Source organism: Scyliorhinus torazame, chromosome 10, assembly GCF_047496885.1.
Source record: "Scyliorhinus torazame isolate Kashiwa2021f chromosome 10, sScyTor2.1, whole genome shotgun sequence".
In the NCBI taxonomy this organism is placed as follows: domain Eukaryota; kingdom Metazoa; phylum Chordata; class Chondrichthyes; order Carcharhiniformes; family Scyliorhinidae; genus Scyliorhinus; species Scyliorhinus torazame.
Genome location: NC_092716.1, coordinates 181,976,813 through 181,989,119, shown reverse-complemented (window position 1 = coordinate 181,989,119; position 12,307 = coordinate 181,976,813). Strand labels below are relative to the sequence as shown.

Sequence of the window (12,307 nt, the reverse complement as noted above, 5' to 3'; positions counted from 1 at the left end):
CGCTGAATCAGTCCAGGTTCAACGCCAGTTTTGCTGTCGTGAAAGTCCACAAATTCTGCCCCGGTGTCAGCACTTAGTCTCAGGAACCGAGAATCCAACCCCAGAACTTTTCCCTCAGTGGAGCACCCTAATTGAGTAGATTATTGATGGACATAAATTTTGCTGTGCTAAATGAAAGTAGATTTGAATATAGACTGAGTAATAATTCTGCAGGATTCTGTTTAATAAATGCATGGTTCTGTTCTTCCCAGCTTAAATCCCACAAGCTCTGGAGAACTGAAGGAAGTCTTTAATCTGTCAACAATATCTACAAGTGATGTAAGATCTCTAAATGTTGATTGAGATTTTTTTTTCTCTGTTATTCATTGTCTCTCTGAAGGAGTGAGATTTGTAGATGCAGTTTACTTTTTTTCTCGATTTACAGGAGGAAATAATACTCGCAGATGGCAGGCTGCAGGAAGCCTCATGTTTTAGTCGCAGTGTGACCGAACCTCAACTTCCCTGGTTTTATGTTACAATAATCTGTTATCACCTCTGCCTGAAACCATTACATAATATACCTTCAGTAACATTTACCTTCAGTTTTTATTAACTTCCGTTAGCCCAGCGTTCCAGGGGCTCGCTAGTAATGTGGTAGAGATTAAGTCTTCATGTAAGTCTACAATGGGAATGCAAGCTGCCTGTCTAACTACATCTAAAAAGAAAGGGTAAATGTAACTCCTTATATGGTTCAACACAAGTTGATTCATTGGTCAGAAAGTCAGAAATACACAAAGAATGGTTGGTAATGGTTCTAGGATGTACCTGCCATGAAGAGAACTTGATGGTCTGAGCTAATCTGGACATGTTTCAGGTGTTCACCCCCCCCTTACTTTAGCAGTTTGCAATGAAATTGTTTGTAGAGGTTGTAACCCAACCACAATCTGATGTAGTATAGTTTCCATAACACTGGAACAAACAAAAATTCACAAATAGACTTCAAGAAATCAGAGACAAGCTAGTGGAATGGGCAAACGCATAGCAGATTACATTTAATGCAGGGATGTGTGAAGAGAAACAATTTGGCAAGAAGAGGCAATATGAAATAAAAGATACAAGGTGGTGATACAAAAATCAGGTGGAGGTAATTTTCTGTGCGAAAACCGGTGCAAATCCTGCTGGCTCCATCAGAACGATCCGGACCGCAACTGTTACAAACCTGGGCACAAACCATCTGATTCACTTGCCCCGGAGGTCATCTGAGCAGTTCTATCAAGGGGACGCTGCATTTAAACAGCTCCACAGCACTTGGTATCAGTCAAGCCAGGAGAAGTCAGCAAAGAAGCCTGCTTCCCGTTTCACAGATGGGGGCCTCACCTGTCTGCTGGATGCAGTGGAGGAGAGAATGGTAACAATCTACCCATAGGCTAGCATGAGGCCCTCCAGCAAGGTCACCGACCCCACATGGGAGACGGTGTCCCTACTGGCGAGTGCCAGCACCCTCCAGAAGAGGGTCAAGTGGTCAAACAAAGCAAATACATGAGCAAGAGCAGCATAGGGTATCGTGAATAGTATTCTTACAGGGAACAGATCAGTCCGAGGGGGAGTCGTTGATATCGTAAATGTCAGCACAAATGCTTCTTTCTTGTGAGGCACAGTGGTTAGCACTGCTACCTCACAGCGCCAGAGATCTGGGTTTGATTCTAACCTCGGGTGACTGTGTGGAGTTTGCTCATTCTCACTGTGTCTGTGTGGGTTTCCTCCGGGTGCTCCGGTTTCCTCCCACAGTCCAAAGATGTGCAGGCTAGGTGGATTGGCCATGATAAGTTGCTCCTAAGTGTCCAACGGTTGGGTGGGGTTACGGGGATAGGGTGGGAGATTGGATAGTGTGCCCTTTCGAAGGTTCGGTACAGACCCGAAGGGCTGAATGGCCTCATTCGTCAGTATAAAGATTCTTTAATTCTCTCATCACTCCCTCTTTCAGTCGCCCCTGTCCAGGCCTCTTGGACCCCTTATGCTGCCGCCCAGCTAGGTCTCACCACCTAACCTCCAACATGCATCTTTATCTCCACTGTGTCTGCTCTCCCTCTTATTCATTCCTGCTCACGCGCACCGCTCACACATGCCAGGAGTCATTGCCTTCTGGCCCAGTACGCTGCCTGGTCACCATCTCCATTTGTCTCCCTGCAAACTGGCAAATAACCGGCATGAGCGGGTAAAGGTAGTTGGTGGCATGCCAGAGCTTCCTCATCTCCCCAGGCACTCCCTTCCTCACAATTCAGCTCTGCCCATGTGCAGAGCCCACACATGCCAGGTTTCATCACCATCACACCTTGCAGGCAACTTGCTTGCATCATCCCCATTTGCCCCCCCGCAGGGTAAGCTCGCCACAATCGCCCCGAGGGAGAGAAGATGGGCGGTAGCTTGCCTGAGCAGTAGATCCGGACTCCCAAAGCCATCTCTCGCAGAAGATTGCACCGGCAATCTGGTAACAATTGAAACATAGAACATACAGTGCAGAAGGAGGCCATTCGGCCCATCGAGTCTGCACCGACCCACTTAAGCCCTCACTTCCACCCTATCCCCGTAACCCAATAACCCCTCCTAACATTTTGGACACTAAGGGCAATTTAACATGGCCAATCCACCTAACCTGCACGTCTTTGGACTGTGGGAGGAAACCAGAGCACCCGGAGGAAACCCCGCAAACACGGGGAGAACGTGCAGACTCCGCACAGACAGTGTCCCAGTGGGAAATCGAACCCTGGACCCTAGTGCTGTGAAGCCACAGTGCTGGCCACTTGTGCTACCGTGCTGCACCTTGTGCTACCGTGCTGCCCCAAATTGAGTGGCATGGTAGCACAGTGATTAGTACTGCTGCCTCACAGTACCAGGGACCTGGGTTCGATTCCAACCTTGGGTGACTGTCTGAATGGAGTTTGCACGTTCTCCCCCTGCCTGCATGGGTTTCCTCCGGGTGCTCCGATTTCCTCCCACAGTCCAAACATGTGCAGGTTAGGTGGATTGACCATGGTAGATTACCCCTTCGGGTGGGGTTGCAGGAATAGGGTATGGGATTAGGCCTAGGTAGGGTGGTATTTAGAAGGGTCAATGCAGACTCGATGGGTCGAATGGTCTCCTTCTGCACTGTAGGGATGCTATGATTCAATGATGCGTGGCATGCAGGCCAAAATTGCTCGGGTGGCGACTGCAGTGGAGACCAGGGGCTCAAAGTCAGATCCATGGCAGATTTGTCCAAAATGTGGCTCAGTCCATGAGCTCCATGGCTCAGGGTATCAATTGCATGGTGCAGACACTGGTACGTTTCCACGAGTGCCAGCAACAGAGGACAGCTCAATGGATCTCAGTACAGCTGCCCTTCTATCCAATGGAGTAATCCAGGGGCCCACAAGCACCCCGAGGGAGGTGCACAATCCAGGGCCTCCACACAGGAGGCCCTGAGAGTCCTGCCTATCTGGCACTACACCAGTGACACCCAAAAATATGGCCGGGCAGTCTGGGTACTCGCCCTCCAGAGAATGCCGGAGGTCATCCCTGGCATCAGAACATGGCAGACAGCAGGCCACCTCCACCTCAAATTTGCATCCCGGCGACACAGCTAGATGTAGTGGGAGGGTATATAAAATATAGGTACATAGCATGGCAAGGTGAAGTTCGGCACAGGTCGCTCAGGAAAACTGTCAACTTTCTAATTTTGATCTATCACTGTATTAAAGATAATCGATGCTCACCACTTTTAGGCTTAATAATTTTAAGTTACTCAATGGAATGGTGCTTCTCATCATTGGGACGCATTTGGTCCCACAGGGCCTACATGCCCTTCAGAGGTCTTCTCAGTTCAATTGTTTCATTTGTAATGACAGGATTTAGATGCAGAAAGTACTAAAACCTTTTGCCAAATTCCCCGTTACAGCATAAGGATAGAAAAATGTATGCACTCATCCTCGCTCTGAGATACGCCAGTGACTCTGCGAGCTGGTATCAGACAGATAGGAATCAGATACTAGCAGTATCCCTGAGGAGAATCACAGACCTTTCCTCACAGCAAGTCATCACGACCCTCCTGCACTGACTGGTCAGCTGGCACCCAGCATCCTGAATAATGAATGGTCGCTCCACTCCACCCACCTGGTTGCATTGGGATGATGACGTTCGAGGGGGCACCCAGCTGTCCACCCAATAGGTCCTACTCCATGAAGCATGAGGCAATGTGGATTATGCTAGCGCTCCTGCCGATATGCACTCTCGCCCCACCTCGCAGCCATCTGCGGCATCCTCAGCAGGCTCCACTTTGGTGCCCTCCCTCACTTCTTCCTCGTCTAAGGACGTGTGGCGCTCCTCCAGATCCTCCTCTGGAGGATCCTCAGCCCGTTGCTGAGCAAGGTTGTGGAGTCCCAGCAAACAACCACAATGTGGGAGACTATTTGGGAGCAGGGCTCCAACGGATCAGTCTACTCAGTGGAAATACAGCTTCAAGAGTTCATTGTGCGCCTCATTGTTTGGGCCTCTGCAGCGGTCTGTGGCCTCTGCACTGGTTTCATCAGCCATGGCCTGAGGGGATAGATCCTGTCCCAGAGGAGCCATCCCAGTAGCCTGGGGTGCCCCTCAAAAGGCCCAGGAACGAGGATGGGCCATGTACGCTCCCCAGTAAACAGGCACAAACATGAATTATGGCATTATGCACATCTTGTGGTTGCTGACCAGTTGCACATTGAGGGAGTGGAATCCTTTCTGTTGATGAAAGGTGCCGTAGGGCATGGAGAACCACATGGGGGTGATCAATTGCCTATTTATCTGTGACCAACATACTATCTGCCCGAACCCTGTAGATCTCTCGTCCTGTCTGGCCTGGTGCTAGTTGATATGAATGCAGTCACTCGTCCTGGCATAAAGCACATCCATCACCTCACGGATACACTTGTGGATGGAAGCCTGTGAGATGACACACAAGTCCCCAGTGGAGCCCTGGAAGGATCCAGAGGCATAGAAATACAGGTCTACAGTGACCTTGAAGGCCACCGGGCACAGGTATTGTCTTGTGCCACATGACACCAAGTGTGCCAGGACATGACGCATGTGCCACACCCTTTCCTTCATGAACTGGAGTCTCCGTTGACAGATGTTATCGGAAAGCTCCATGAAGTGGATCCGAGTGCGGTATACTCTGCGGCGTCTTCTTCGTCTTCCCTCCTTCACTGGTGTGACCTCCGGCTGCTCATCCTGGTCTGCAGTCCCATGGTCTTCATTTGAGGCTCCATCTGACAGCAATGGACTAATTTTCCATCGAAATCGAACTTAGTAACCCCTCTCCCCCAAACACTGCAATTAAAGCCAATGGCCCCCAACAGCTGTCGTCCTCTTTCTTACACCATCAGAGGGGGGCTGGGAAATTGCGTTCAGTGCAAATCCCGCTTTTGGCCAGTCACAATATTTAGCAGCCATTACGGGATTCTCGGCTGCTAGATCGTGCCCACAGTTTTTAAGGGAGGTCTAGGAACAGTGCACAAATCATTGAAAGGGGCAGGATGGGTTCAGAAAATGGTCAAAATGGCATACAGGGGCAGCACGGTGGCGCAGAGGGTTAGCCGTTCTGCCTCACGGCGCTGAGGTCCCAGGTTCGATCCTGGCTCTGGGTCACTGTCCGTGTGGAGGTTGCACATTCTCCCCGTGTTTGTGTGGGTTTCGCCCCCGCAACACAAAGATGTGCAGGGTAGGTGAATTGGCCGTGCTAAATTGCCCCTTAATTGGAAAAAATGAATTGGGTACTCTAAATCTACTCTAAAAAAAGGCTTACAGAACCTAAGGTTTTGCAGGTAGAGGCATAGGCGTCAAAAAGGAGGAAAATATGATCAACATTATATACCAACAGGTTTAGCTTTCACTAGAGTATGTGTTCAATTCTAAATACCACACTTTAGGTTGGATGTGAAGTGTTGAGGTGCTGGGAATTTTTACAAGAATGGTTCTAGGTGTTATGACACCCGAGGCGAGCGCACGGTCAGTTTCAGCCCACAGACCCCAGCGTTCCAACGTAAGTGAATTAATCAATAATTTGTGTGTTTTCCTAAGATCTTTAACCCGTCACCACTCGAATGAGTTACAGGCACCAGATTTATAAGTAAAACATTAACAAACTGTTTATTTATAGCAAGTGTAAAAGATGGACATATTAAGGAAATAACGGAACAATGGACTACTCGTCTACCTATTCCCAAAGCCCCATCTCACCCTCCATCAGACACACAGAAGACAGACACATGGTAATTGGTAGGGGAAGAATTAAAATAATGGGAATTTAAGGAAAAGGTTTGAGACAAATCTTCACTGCTGAGATTGTGGCCTCTGTAGGCACCAGCCTCCTCCGAATGTGACCCCCTGGGAAATGGATTTATACAAGAGATTCAGGTCAGTGCAATTCTGTTCTTCGACCACCAGATGGAGGCTTACACAGGAGATTCAGGTCAGTGAAATTGTCTCCTTTAACCACCTGATGGAGTCTCCATTTCCCTGGGATTACTGGAGCTCTATACCTGAGAAATTACAGAATTTAGCGTTTGCCTGATTTCTGTGCAGAGACATCAGCTCTATAATGAAGAGTGCTCCCAGCCATTCAGATAGAGGATTAAAGTATTCTGGACCTGATGAGAAACTGCTTGCAGCCTTTCACTCCAGACGTTCCTTTCACAGGTCGGGCTGCTGCCTGTATCTTTCAAGTAAGAGTGCCTTCACAGGTCTGGCTTGGAGCCTTTTAAATAGCCAGGCAGAGAGAGAAAGCAGAGAGAATATCTTCAAGTTGCTTCCTGCCTGTGTCTTCTCACAGAACTCAGGACAAAAATGGAGCTCTTCACACAACCCGCCTTTCTTCTGGAAGATTCTGAATGTCTCCACCAATCGCAAGCAACTCAGAAGATGGCTCAGAATTCCAGAGTCATCAATATGGGCTGTGCCACATAACCTAAAGGGGAAGTCCTGGGCTAGTTCATTAGACCAGGGTGTTCAAGTTGGCCCAAAGTTTATAGCTTGAGCACAAAAAATCCCAATCTTACAGCTGTAAACAAGAAGGCTGCAGATTAAAGGCAGTCAGCAGGACAGGAATTTTAAAAAGCACAGTACAGACAAAGGTTTTACAACAGTATCCTAACATAGGGATGAGGGATTTCAGTTACATAAATACCTCGGAGAAATTGAGGTTGTTCTCCTTAGAGAAAATAAATTTTGACAGGAGACTTCTGGAAAGGTGTTCGTGCAAAAGATCTAGTCTAGACAAAGTGACCAGAGAGAAACTGTTCCTCAAGAAACAGAGAACACCAATTTAAGATGGTTGGTTTAATAAAATCAATCAGGAACAACATTTTTAACACAGCAAGTGGCTAGAATCTATAATGTACTCCCTAAGAGTGTGAGATTCAAATGAGGCTTTCAAAAGTGAATTGGATAAGCTGCTGATGATAGAGTCATGCAATTTACAGGCCGAAGGAGGGCATTCGGCCCTTTTGGACACTAAGGGGCCATTTAGCATGGCCAATCTACCTAATCTGCACACCTTTGGACTGTGGGAGGAAACCGGAGCACCCGGAGGAAACCCACGCAGACACGGGGAGAAAGTACAAACTCCACACAGACAGTGACCCAAGGCCGGAATTGAACCGTCTGTGTGGTTCCTCCGGGTGCTCCGGTTTCCTCCCACAGTCCAAAGGTGTACAGGTTATCGTAGAATCAGAGAATTTACAGTGCAGCAGGAGGTCATTTGGCCCCCCAGGTCTGCACCGGCCCTAACTAAGTCCACACTTCTACCCTATCCCCATAACCCAGTAACCCCACCTAACCTTTTTTGGACACTAAGGGCAATTTAGAATGGTCAGTCCACCTAGCGTACACATCCTTGGACTGTGGGAGGAAACCGGAGCACCTGGAGGAATCTCACGCAGACACGGGGAGAACGTGTAGATTGCCAAGCGGGAATCGAACCTGGGACACTGGCGCTGTGAAGCAACAGTGCTAACCACTGTGCTCTGTGCTGCCATCAGGTGGATTGGACATGCTAAGTTGCCCCTTCATGTCCAATAGGTTATGTAGGGTTACTAGGTTGTGTGGTTTGGGCTGGGTTGCTCTTTCAAGGGGTCGTGCAGACTCGATGGGTTGAATGGCTGCCTTTTGCACTGTAGGGTTTCTATGAAATGGTCTATGAAAATGAGGTGTTCTTATAGAGAGCTGGTCCAAATGGTTTGCTTAAGTGCCGCAAACAGTCTATCAAACTATATCAGACAGTAACTCTGTAACTATAGAGCTATGGTACTATGAGTCGCCTAGTGTGTGCGTGGGTTACCTCCGGGTGCTCCGGTTTCCTCCCACAGTCCAAAGATGTGCAGGTTAGGTGGATTGGCCATGCTAAATTGCCCTTAGTGTCCAAAATTGCCCTTAGTGTTGGGTGGAGGTGTTGACCTTGGGTAGGGTGCTCTTTCCAAGAGCCGGTGCAGACTCAGTGGGCCGAATTGCCTCCTTCTGCACTGTAAATTCAATGATAATCTATGATTAATCTAGGACAAAGGTTCGGCACAACATCGTGGGCTGAAGGGCCTGTTCTGTGCTGTATTTTTCTATGTTCTAGTTCCTCCTCAGACAGAGTTAAGGAGGCTTACAGCCTGGTGGATCTCCTGTGAATGCCAGAAGATTTTAAATATAGTCTGTCCAGCTGGTGTGATGTGAAGAATCCAAACTTGGACCGTGTAGGTTAAGGACACAGATCTGAGCATCACTTGCTAACGATGAGTCATCTTGCAGCAAGTTGGACTGATCTCATTGTGGTGATACACCACTGTACTTCCCTACCATTGTACATAGTATATAATAGTTGTGTGTAACGTGGCCCTGTAATACTGTGTATTGTACTGTAGCTCTGCAGAGGTTCGGTCACTGGTAGGTAACCCGACCTGGCCACGGAGAGCTCCGTCTTAGCCACTCCCCCGGGAGTTACGTATAAGAACCCTCTTCTGGGACCGGCCCCATTCTGTCTGGGGTCGTCTGTGTTGGGTAAGCCTCCCATGTAGTATATTAAAGCCTTAGTTAAAGTCTCACATGTCTTTGTGGTTCTTGACGCTTAGTGCATCAATTTAATATACTACATGGGAGGCTTACCCGACACAGACAACCCCAGACAGAATGGGGCCGGTCCCAGAAGAGGGTTCTTATACGTAACTCCCGGGGGAGTGGCTAAGGCGGAGCTCTCCGTGGTCAGGTTGGGTTACCTACCAGTGACCGAACCTCTGCAGAGCTACAGTACAATACACAGTATTACAGGGCCACGTTACACACAACTATTATATACTATGTACAATGGTAGGGAAGTACAGTGGTGTATCACCACACTCATATAAACTAAAGGGCTTCTCTAAAGCTCCATGTGAGGTATTTTTTGAGTAATTAGGCAGAGGAGGCCCGAGAAGGTCAATTAAACAATATCTAATTCGTAAACATAAACTAAAGGCCACAGCACAGCTTATAGTTTAGAGGTCCCAGTCGGGACTACCGGAAGTGTCGTTCCCAGTGCGGGCCGGGATTTAAAGGCAGAATCTACGAGTCCCAGCAGGGCTTTGCCCACTAGCGGGGAGCTCGTATTCTACGAGCCCCACGGGAAGGGAGATCGATCGATGTGTCCCCATTGGTCTCGTGAGGGTTATTATACACTTGAAAGTGACTTTTGGCAGATTCTGAAATGATCAGGAAATGGAATGGAGGAGGCAGAGGGTGGAAGCTCTGTGTGGGAGGAGTGAGGGCGGAGGAAGCAGAATGTGTTCAGCTTCTTATTTCAGCAAAGAAAATTTGATTGAGAGAGTCCCTTTTTTTCATTTGTGTTAGAATTGGCCTGTCAAACATGTTCCTGAGTTTACAAAATGTATGGAATCATTCTTCAAATCCTCTGAGCAGCTGGCCATCCGAATTCTGAAAGTGATCGCAATGGGCCTGAGCCTTGAGCCCGATTTCTTCATCAACAAGCACACAAAGATAGGCAGTAAGTACTCGTTTCGACATTAGAAAATCTACTCCTCCATGGTTAAATAGCGCACCAGCTTCACAGTCATGGCTTACACATGAATATTAGTCATTCAATCAATAATAATAATCTTTATTATTGTCACAAGTAGGCTGACATCATTAACACTGCAATGAAGTTACCGTGAAAATCCCCTAGTCGCCACACTCGGGCACCTGTTCGGGTACACAGAGGGAGGATTCAGATTATCCAAATTACCTAACAGCTCGTCTTTCGGGACCTCTGTGAGGAAAGCGGAGCACCCGTAGGGTACCCACGTAGACACAGGGAGAACGTGCAGACTCCGCACAGACAGTGACCCAAGCCGGCATCGAACCCAGACCCTGGTGCTGTGAAGATACATAAAGGTATCTAGCACTATAGACCAATAAGGAATCAATAGCTTCAGGGGATATGGGAAGCAGTAGGAATGGAGAGAAAGTTGGTGAAAAGTGACAGTGTGATAATTTCCATAGAAAATGTGTCAAACTTTCAGCAGGAAGTAGAAGAGTGACAATTATCTATTTTGGTTGGTAGTGAAAAATTTGAGTTTAAAAAAAAATATAAGGCGGGGTTCTCCAACCAGCAACGCCGCAATCACGATTGGGCAGAGAATTGGGTGTCAGCCGGAAATTGAGTTCGGCGCCGGGCGCCCAATGGAGTGCCATGCCTTGGCGCCTCAATGGTGGCGTGGATGCGTTCCATGCCCTGCACCGCTGTGGGCATGCAAAACGTATAGTAGCGATCATTACATACCATTAACGGGCCCGACCTGGTAGCCCCCAGCCTGCCGCAATGCTCCGCCTCTGTCAGGCGGAAGTGACACCGGTACGGTTCACTTATGGTATGATAAATGGGGACCAGGCGCCATGGTTGCTGAGAGGGATAAAGAAGAGTAAGAAAAGTTCCCAAAGGCACAACAGGGGTCTGACAGTCATGCTGCTGGCTGGCGGGCACACGTCACAGTAGGGGTGGGGGTTGGAGAGCAGGGGGAGAGCAGGCGATGGGCCGTGGATTCGATGTGTCACTTCCGGGACCGGAGTGCCCAGGCATGGACCGCCATTGCTGCAGCCGACCAGGCAGCCGTCAGTCTGCGTGCTCCACTAACTGCTGACTATGTCCTGTAAAGGTGTAGAGCACCACCGGCCGGTTTTATGTGTGCCCACCCCCGCTACGTAGGCCATTCCCCTCGTAACCCTCAGCCCCCTTCCAACCCCCCAATGAGATAGTCATGCCCCAGCGTTGCCAGTGGTCCACCAGGTGTTGTTACTCAGTGGATCCATCAAGGTGCCGCCTCACTGCAAGGGGAGCAGAGGAAATACAGAGCGCATCCCGAACAGCGGACGCATGTCCCATGGCCCTTGCCACCCTCCCTGACACACTGCCCCCTTGGACGGATGCCAGCGAGTCCGCCCCGCAGGACCACTAGCAATCACTAAGCCCAGCCTGCCCACTGCCCCCCTGCTCCCATCCATCCTGCCACCAGCCAGGTAGGCATAAGCCACGCATCGCAGAGAGGACCTGCCACAGCTATGGATCCAACAGGTACACGTTAACACCCCCACCCCCAAATCAGGTCCCACCCTGCTGATGGGGTATCACACAGCCCACCTAAGTAGGGCACCAATGGTAAACCCCACAGGAGGGCTTAGGACATGGGCCGCAGAGTGTAACGTTGGCATGGGTAGTACCAGCCAACGGTACCCCTACCGACAGGGACAGGTGACGGGTATAGAGGCCATTCAGTGCCAGGCACCAATGGGGCCAGGGGCGTGGTGCGGACCTGTCCGGGAGAACAGCCAGGGGTGGGACTAGGATTGAGAGGCGGAGGGGGACATGCGTGGCAGGGCCTGCAATGCAGGCCAGGACCACCACGTAGCCCATTGGATCTGGGTGGGTACAAGCGAACTCATCATGCTATCATAGAAACCAAGAAAACAGGAGCAGCAGGAGGCCTTTTGGCCCTTCGAGCCTGTTCCACCATTCATTATGATCATAGCTGATCATCCAACTCAATACCTAATCCCACATTCCCCCATATCGTTTGATTCCCTTCGCCTTAAGTGCTAAATTTAACTGCTTCTTGAAAACATGGAATGTTTTGACCTCAACTACTTCCTGTGGAGATGAATTCCACAGGTCAACCACTCTGGGTGAAGAAATTTTTCCTAATCTCCATCCTAAATGGTCTACCCCGTATCCTCAGACCTGTCCTCTGGTTGGGGACACACCCACCATCATGAACATCTTAGAATTTTACAGGTTTCTATGACACCA

General features: G+C 49.2%; 1 protein-coding gene across 1 annotated transcript in view; it reads left to right on the top strand.

Moving 5' to 3' along the window:
* The window catches only part of LOC140384399 (uncharacterized), a 57,158-nt gene that overhangs the window by 29,936 nt on the left and 14,915 nt on the right, over nucleotides 1-12,307 (top strand). The window contains exons 4-5 of the mRNA XM_072466071.1: nucleotides 252-318; nucleotides 9,856-10,009. Coding sequence (XP_072322172.1) covers nucleotides 252-318; nucleotides 9,856-10,009 — 221 coding nt within the window. The remainder of the gene's footprint in view (nucleotides 1-251; nucleotides 319-9,855; nucleotides 10,010-12,307) is intronic.